Raw genomic sequence first — 8,705 nt, 5'->3', positions numbered from 1 at the left:
TTATTAATCATGTTTCATTTTAAAAAATTGGCTTTTAGACCGATGAATTACACATAACATTAGCGGCTGTACATTAGAAAACACACTCCCTAGTTTCTTGTTAGTGCCCTTTATGCCCTTATCAACAAAATCCTTTTTATAATACTTGCAATTGATCTAAACAAAATCCCACGTTCTTCTAGAAAATTGTGCTGCAATTTAATCTATCAATCATATTAGTTGTTGTGACACTAAAATCAAGTTTCGAAAAATCTGATGATCCTTCGTGCATCGTGATCGATGACGGACAACACTTCAACTTGAGCAAGCAAACTAATCCACATGTTGTAAATTTAGGGATGGGGTGATATACAGAGTAAATTTAGGGATGGGGAGATATACAGACTTTACGATAAGAATTTCTAAAAATACATAACAAATTTTAACAAAATCATGCTGAGCACCGCCGGTTGGACGGCCCATCAGTCGGACCGGGTTGGTCTAGTCCTATCTTGGAGCGTTGGTTGATGGACCATAAACGTGCATGTGGTTGGTGGGACGCACTTAAAGCATGAGAAGAAGTTCTATAAGACATGTCGGGCATGTCCATTTCTAGCACAAAAGTGTCTCGTGCTCACTAAAAGAATAGTCTGGCAAAAAGCAGAGAAGAAGGAATGGCTTCCAAACCAGGAATTCTCACCGACTGGCCATGGAAGCCTCTGGGGAGCTTCAAGGTATACTGCGCTTTTAATTCGTGTTTCTGGCCGGCTTCAAAAACATTGCCTAAAGTTGGTGAATGTAGAATTTTGTCAAATGGTCGGCTCGAGTCGCTCCTCATGATGCCACATTAATTGCCTGATGTTACAGTTGTGTAGATGCATTTTGTATGCACAATCTATTTTCAGATGAAAATTTTTTCACTTGGTAGTGCTCGGGTTCATCGTATCGGGAAAATGTTATTACAAAATAAGGAAATATCACACTAGTTCCAACATATACAAATTATATATCATGCAAGAAGTATATCTGGACAATATTTATATCTGGTTCAATCTATTAATTGGATAACTATCGACACACACTCGTCACACAATCAAATAATATCAACTAATAATCTCCCAAATTTATTTTAATGAGAGATGTACATGTATGCACTTGTGAGTTTCGCAGTCACTTTTCGTCGCTCACCACCCTTTCGATTCTCGCGTGAAACGTTCCCCTTCAACAGTACGTGATTTTGGCGCCATGGATGGCTCACGGCACATACCAATTCATTGCGAAAGGGCCTGGCGAGAGGGACTTCAGCTACTTCCTTATACTCCCATTTCTTCTAGAGAGGATGCTTCACAATCAGATTTGGATCTCCCTTTCTCGCCACCGAACTGCCAAAGGCAACAACCGGATCCTCGACAGAGGCATCGAGTTCGAGCAGGTGGACCGAGAAAGCAACTGGTCTCTCTCTCTCTCTCTCTCTCTCTCTCTCTCTCTCTCTCTCTCTCTCTCTGTTGCAGATCATTCTTGTATTTTCTGATCAATGAAGGTATGCATTGACTAATGTTGCACCGACCGAGATTAATAGGTGGCCAAGTTTACATATGAACAGTAGCCTGTCAAACTCACTCTCTAGGATGTATGTTTAAACGAGCGGGACCCTTATGCACAGTGGCTATTCATATAATTTAAGTACACCCGTGTATCATATGATGCCCTATCTTCTTGATCAATAACACGGCACAAGGGAAAAGTACCAAAATAGTTTTAAATCTTTTGCATTGCTAAAAATTAAGTCCTAAACTTTTTAATTGAACCATTTTAATCCTAAACATTTTTATATTGGTACCAATTCAGTCCATCCAGCTAATTTAAGTCGGAAATTGCTAATGTGACTGCCAGCGGTCTTATGTGGCGCCACGTGAACAATTTTATAATTTTTTTATATTTTTTCAGATTTTTTTTTAAATTCCTTTTTTTTTCTCTTTTCTTTTTTTTTTTTCTCCTTACCCCTTGGCCAGCAAGGTTGCTAGCCGACCGACCATTGCCGGCCACAGGCTAGTTGGGACGAGGGCTGCCGTGCCCTCACTAGCCACAAGCGAGGGCGTCAGCCCCTACCTAGATCCAAGTGAGGGCCGAAACCCTCGCCCATTGGCCAGCGAGGGCTGCGTGCCCTCGCCTAGATCTGGGCGAGGGCCATTGCGCCTCACCGGATCTAGGCAAGGGCGCGGCCCTCGCCCGCCAAGAGCAAGGGCCGCCGCACCTCACTAGCCAATGGGCGAGGGTTTCGACCATCGCCTAGATCATTGCCTCGCCCGTGGCCGGCGAGGGAGCGGCAGCCCTTGCCCCGACTAGCCCGTGGCCGGGAATGGTCAGCCAACCGACGACCTCGCTGGCCAAGGGGGTAAGGAGAAAAAAAAAAAAGAAAAAAGGAAAAAAAAAGAAAAAAAAAAATAATTTAAAAAAAAAGAAAAATATATATAAAAATTATAAAATTTATCCACGTAACGCCACATAAGACCGCCAGCGGCCATGTCAGTAATTTCTAGCTTAAATTAGCCAGATGGACTGAATTGGTACCAATGTAAAAAGGTTTAGGATTAAAATGGTTCAATTAAAAAGTTTAGGACTGAATTGGTACCAATGTAAAAGGTTTAGAGCTATTTTGGTACTTTTCCCACGGCATAATTAGGACGTAGTGATTAAGGGCCATCATAGTTTAGTCAGTTCTTACTCATTTTTAAGGTGAATTTCTTTTTTCCTTCTTTGTCTTTCTATGCAGGGACGACCAGATTTTGCTCACTGCAATTCTATTATACATGACTCACTGGACAATACCTCAAGCCTCTCACTTGCCATTTTGGAAAACAGACGGTGTGATTATCACCGTTCTGATTCATGCCTTGGTCGTGGAATATATCTATTACTGGCTTCATCGAGCCCTACACCATCATTTTCTCTACTCTCGCTATCACTCCCACCACCACTCCTCCATTGTCACCGAGCCCATCTCATGTAAGTTATGCTTTACATCACATTTTATTTAACATTATTTCATTTAGTCTATTATGCAATTAAAGACTTGTCAAACCTTGATAGTTTTGTCTTTGAAAGTGTAATCGTGTCTTCTATGATGAAAATGTGTCGATACTCCCAGACCAACAATCCACTGCAACGTCGTTTTACACAAGTTAGGTATACTAAGATAATTTACAAAATCCGATCGGATTGGGCTTTGTGTCGGGCTTCTTTTAGTAAAGACGGACAGCTACCTATCGTCTAGGAGAATGGTCACGCATGGTACTTAGTAGGGACCAAATGACTCATTGTAATTAAATAGCCAACATAGTTGATTTTGCATTTTAGTTACTCTTGCTTTTATTGTTTAAATTTTGATTTCATGATATAGTTAGGCAAACTTTGACTTTTTATCATTTTTTCTTCTTCTTTTATTTTTATTTCTTTTTGTAGCCATAGTTCATCCTTTCGCGGAACACATAGCGTATGCAATGCTATTTGCAATACCCATGTACACGACGGTGCTCACGAGAACTGCTTCAATCGCATCGATCGTTGCCTACACCACGTACATTGATTTCATGAACAACATGGGTCACTGCAACTTCGAGCTCATCCCCAGCAGGCTCTTCACCATCTTTCCACCTCTCAAGTACTTAATGTACACTCCATCGTAAGTCCACAATGCAGTAATTGTTCTCTCTCTCTCTCTCTCTCTCTCTCTCTCTCTCTCTCTCTCTCTCTCTCTCTCTCTCTCTCTCTCCGTAGCACCCTCTATTAGGAGGCAAACCGGTGTCTTGATCGGGGTAATGCTCTCTCTCTCTCTCTCCATTATAAGCATGAAAAGTAAAAAGTGTTTACGAAACTATTTACGCAAAGTTGAAGAAAATAAGCCAATATAATATATATGTGTGTGTAAATGTGAGATACATATGATTCTCGGTGACAGATGGGGAAATTAACGGCTGTTTTTGTTTGGAAAAGGACATTTTGGCTAAAGAAAAGGGAAAAGGGAAATATCAAAAGAAGTATTTGAGCATGAGTAAAAGACAAACAGAAATTCATGCATGGTTCATTTTTTACCAATACGAGCGCTTGTTGGCCACATAAATTTTCAGTTCATATTCATGAGTCATGGCCTATCGACAGGTTTCATTCGTTGCACCACACACAATTCCGGACAAACTACTGCCTTTTCATGCCTATCTATGACTACATATACGGAACGATGGATGAGTCAACAAATGCCACGTACGAGACGTCTCTTCAAAAAGTGGAAGATTCGCCAGACGTGGTGCATCTAACGCACATGACAACAGTGGAGTCCATCTATCATCTGCGGCTGGGATCTGCCTCCCTCGCTTCTCGACATTACTCACCCAAGCGGTACTTGAGGATCATGTGGCCACTCACACTCGCCTCGGTGGTGTGGACTTGGACCTACGGCCACTCTTTCGTCTTGGAGAGGAATGCCTTCAAGAAACTCAAGTTGCAATCTTGGGTGATTCCAAGATACAATGTCCATGTAAGAACCAAGACAAGAATTTGTTTTGTTTCCAAACTTGGTGTTTACTTTCTCTTGTTGTTTCTAGGGGCATGAATTTTGATGAACTACCTTGTTACGGTATTGCAATGTTGAAGATAGGCAAAACGTCCTAACGGGAGACTGACAATGCTCCCAACTTGGGGACGGCCGGCCCGTTTGCCTCAAAGGGTGGAACAGGGATGGGAGACAGGCTGGGGGAGCGGAACAGATACGGGGACTGATCCTTCAGCCCCATCCCGCCCTGTCATGCCACTAAGAAAATCTCATTCCACTAAGAAATCTGCACATAAAACCATGGGGCGATGGTCTGGGTTTTTGGCCATGTAACCTACTAACAAATATCGGATGGTTCAAAACATCTGATGCGGGTGTTGACTGAACGATTTGAGTTTATTGGTCTTCTATTTTCTCCGGGACATATGCATGTCCATCTGTGTGTCAACTCGGTTTCATGTTCTTCATTTTCCTGTAGTATCGATTACCATGGCGAACAGAAGCCATTAATGCCTTGATAGAAGAAGCTATACTGGATGCTAACCAGAAAGGAGTCAAGGTTCTGACTTTGGGTCTTCTCAATCAGGCAAGATGTTGTCTCCTTCCCTAGGCAACCCTCCAATATAAATGTTAATCTAATTATATGTCGTCGAGAATTAGAGGGAGCCCGATCTATTTTTTCAATTTACACTCAAAATTCTGTCATTGGGGTGTCTATTTTAGCCAAATTATAGTGTTTATTGATTCCAACTCTCTCTTTTTTTTTTTTTTTTTTTTTTTTTGGCTTTTTTTCCCTTTTAGGGAGAGAAACTGAATGAGCATGGTGAATTGTTTATTCAAAAGCACAGAGATTTGAGGACTAAGTTGGTGGATGGGAGTAGCCTGGCAGTGGCAGTTGTGCTCCGCAGCATTCCCAAAGGGACAAGCCAAGTTCTCCTCGGAGGCAATCTTAACAAGCTTGCTTGTGCCATTGCCCATGCTTTATGCGCAACGGGTATCCAGGTGCTCAGTCCTCTTTTTTATATAAAATCATTTTGGTTTTATTTTACACCTTTCTTTATTATTGGGTGGCGATATTTCCACCCATACATGACTAAATCCACCCAATTTTCACCAAAAAGACAAAATTACCCTCTATCACTTAATTCAATTTAAATTGGCGGTCCCAAATTTATTTACATTCCCTTTTTTAAGTGTTTCTATATCTATGTAAGATCTACCTACCATAATTAAGAAATTTCATGTATTTAGCTTTTGATTATTGTAGATATTCCATGTAAATTAGAGGCACAGTCTTCTTTTTTTTTATTGTCAGTATGACTTTCATAAAAAATTTGTTTTGTTTGGTAAAAAGAGAAATTTCCAAGAAATTTATTTCTTCTCTACATTGTCAAACGGATTTATGAATACATTGTTAAGAGGGTGAAATTTAATTAAATCAAAACATTGCATAAAGTAATTTTTTTTTTTTTGAAATGCCAGTGAAATTTCATTATTTTGATTTGATAAAAATTAATATCATCGACAAATTGTTTATGAAAAAATATTTAGCTATCTAATTGTGCATTATGTTTTTAGAGTGTTCTTAGATATTTCTCTAACTTCTTATATGTTCTATATAAAAGTATCTCGCCAATATGGTAAGGAAAAAACATAAATTATTTGATATAGTAAATAAGGAGAGTTGATATATATTTTAGACTAATGAAATTAATAACAAGTTCACCAAGAAAGTGAGCTTTGTTATAAGAGGAGCGGCAAATAGATAGACTGTTATAAAAGTAATGATGAAGAACAGATTTTTTTAATTTTATATTATATCAAATAATGTTTTATTTCCTTACTGTTAGCATGATAATTTTACATGGAGCATGTAAAACATTATAAGAATATTTACGCAAGAAAAAATATGTGAAATTCTTAATTATGGTAACTATCCTAAATAGAAAAAGGAAAAAATAAAAAAAAAAAAAAAGGAGTGGGGCCATTATCTAAAACTGCAATTAAAATATTTATGGCAGTTTTGTAAGTGAGGATGGATTTAGTCATTAGAAGGCGGAAATAGCACCGCCCTTATTTTTAATGAGATTATTTTTCCTTGATTTGACTTAGTAAAATAAAAGTGATGCAAGGCATTTTTCTTAAAGGGATTGCATGTCCGCAATCAATATATAGTTATATGCACCTCTTTTTTCATCCAATTGATGCAAGAAATATGGCAGGTAAATGTGGCTTCTAAGGACGAGCATGAGAAGCTCAAAAGGAGTCTTAATGGAAAGGAAGGAGGCAATTTGATTCATTCAAGAACTTTTTCTCAAAAGGTTTTTCTTTTCTTTTTTGGTGAGACTTGAGGTATTTGACGAGGCAGTTTTTGAAGATAACCAACTTGTAATTTATGTAAGAACGATATTAATAAAATATTAGTTGCAGATATGGTTGGTAGGAGATGAACTTGCCGAAGAAGAACAGAAAAAGGCACCCAAGGGAACGTTGTTCATACCCTTTTCTCAATTCCCTCCAAAGCAAATCCGCAAAGATTGTCTTTACCACGGCACTCCAGCGATGATCGCTCCCAAGTCGTTCAATAATTTGGACTCTTGTGAGGTTAGTTTGCTCAATTCTGTCGACGGAATTATGTATTATGGAGTTACATTGTGTTTTAGAATGGGGATGGCAAACTAGAAGCATGTAAGTTCACAAGGTATGTTGCGAGGCTATCTCACTGGTAGATTCCAATCATACATTACTCATCATTTAATTCTCAATGATTTTGGTCCTCCGTTTACATTTGCCGCGCAAAACAAAAGGTTACAAAGATTTTAGCTCTGTTGAACTCATTCCGATTTGTGGTGACTTCATTAGAACTTGATGACATGGCAAACAAAAACATGCATTAGTCTATCATGCAAGACTAACCATGACTTGTATATTGTCCAAACAAGAAAAATGTAAACTTAGTACTTGATCATATGCGGTGAACAAGATCATGTATTAATTTACATGCGAGGCTAACCATAACTTTTATATTGTCTGAACAAGAAAGATGGGAGACTTCGTACTTGTTTGAAGATATTGATCGCTAAACAAAATGGTAGGTCACCTTGGTTTGTTTTTTCAAGTAGAATAAGGCCACTGATCTCTGCCATTGAATCGACGTCACACCCACGCATGCGTATACACCAAGTAAGAGAAACTAACCATTTTTAATGAGCGAATGGCATGTGAAATTATTTCGTAGCGTCCAATTAACTCCAAGTTATTCGTTTGCAGAATTGGTTGCCGAGAAGAGTGATGAGTGCTTGGCGAGTAGCAGGGATAGTGCATGCGTTAGAAGGATGGAACGTGAACGAGTGCGGAAGCATGATGTTCGACATAGAGAAAGCATGGGAAGCAAGCCTCCAGCACGGGTTCCGCCCGCTGGTGCTCCGGCCATGTGAAGCAACAAGGGACTAAATCGGAAAGTAGTGGCATGAGGTTTTAGCACTCACTGTGCGCTTGTTGCTTAATATTGTACTACGTAAACATTCTCATTCCAAAATAACTCACGTACAATAATAATGTCAGTAAACTATTCCGATGTGTTGGCATCGATCGACGAGGCTATCATAAAGTGGATGGTGTCATTGTATTTTCTGCCGTTTACTCCGTAAATAAGAGTCGCTAGGCTTATTATAAGTTCTTAAGGCTTTGTTTGGATATCAGAATATCATATTGTGGTTTAAGTTTTTTAAAATCCGAGTAAGTCTCTCTCCCTTCTCGGTTCTCTAACTTCGTATCTAGATCTGCTAGCTATGGTAATGATCTGGAGTTTGAGTCCTAACTTAGACATTGGACATTGGAAGTAAGTACTATTAACTCCGTTTGTTTCGCGGTAAATGAATAAATTTGATAATATTTTCCTAAAAATAATTGTTGATATCGCTTATAAAATTGAATAAATGAAAAATATTTTTGTCGTCTATCAAAATTTTTGACATAAATTATTATCAATAATAAAAACATTTTCATTGACTAATTATTTCAAAAGATTATTTTTTAAAATTTATTTTTTGAATCTTTCATTTTTGACAAAATAAATAGATATTCCTTCATTTATTATGGGACCAAGCGGCTTTCAGCCTTCAAAGCTCCTTGGGGAAATCCTGGATCGTTTGGTACCTATTTTGAATGAGCTTTC

General features: G+C 38.7%; 1 protein-coding gene across 1 annotated transcript; it reads left to right on the top strand.

Moving 5' to 3' along the window:
* Positions 1-622: 622 nt before the first annotated feature.
* LOC104441318 (very-long-chain aldehyde decarbonylase CER1) lies at positions 623-8,129 on the top strand. The gene is made up of 10 exons (XM_039311760.1): positions 623-713; positions 1,208-1,431; positions 2,753-2,985; positions 3,442-3,661; positions 4,138-4,513; positions 5,007-5,114; positions 5,330-5,530; positions 6,751-6,849; positions 6,959-7,132; positions 7,799-8,129. Exons 1-10 carry the CDS (start codon positions 654-656, stop codon positions 7,979-7,981), a joined length of 1,878 nt encoding a protein of 625 aa, XP_039167694.1. The 5' UTR covers positions 623-653; the 3' UTR covers positions 7,982-8,129.
* Positions 8,130-8,705: the final 576 nt, after the last annotated feature.

Source organism: Eucalyptus grandis, chromosome 4 (genome assembly GCF_016545825.1).
Source record: "Eucalyptus grandis isolate ANBG69807.140 chromosome 4, ASM1654582v1, whole genome shotgun sequence".
NCBI classification, from domain to species: domain Eukaryota; kingdom Viridiplantae; phylum Streptophyta; class Magnoliopsida; order Myrtales; family Myrtaceae; genus Eucalyptus; species Eucalyptus grandis.
Note: the sequence above shows the minus strand (reverse complement) of the source record. Positions and strands in the feature narration are given on the sequence as shown.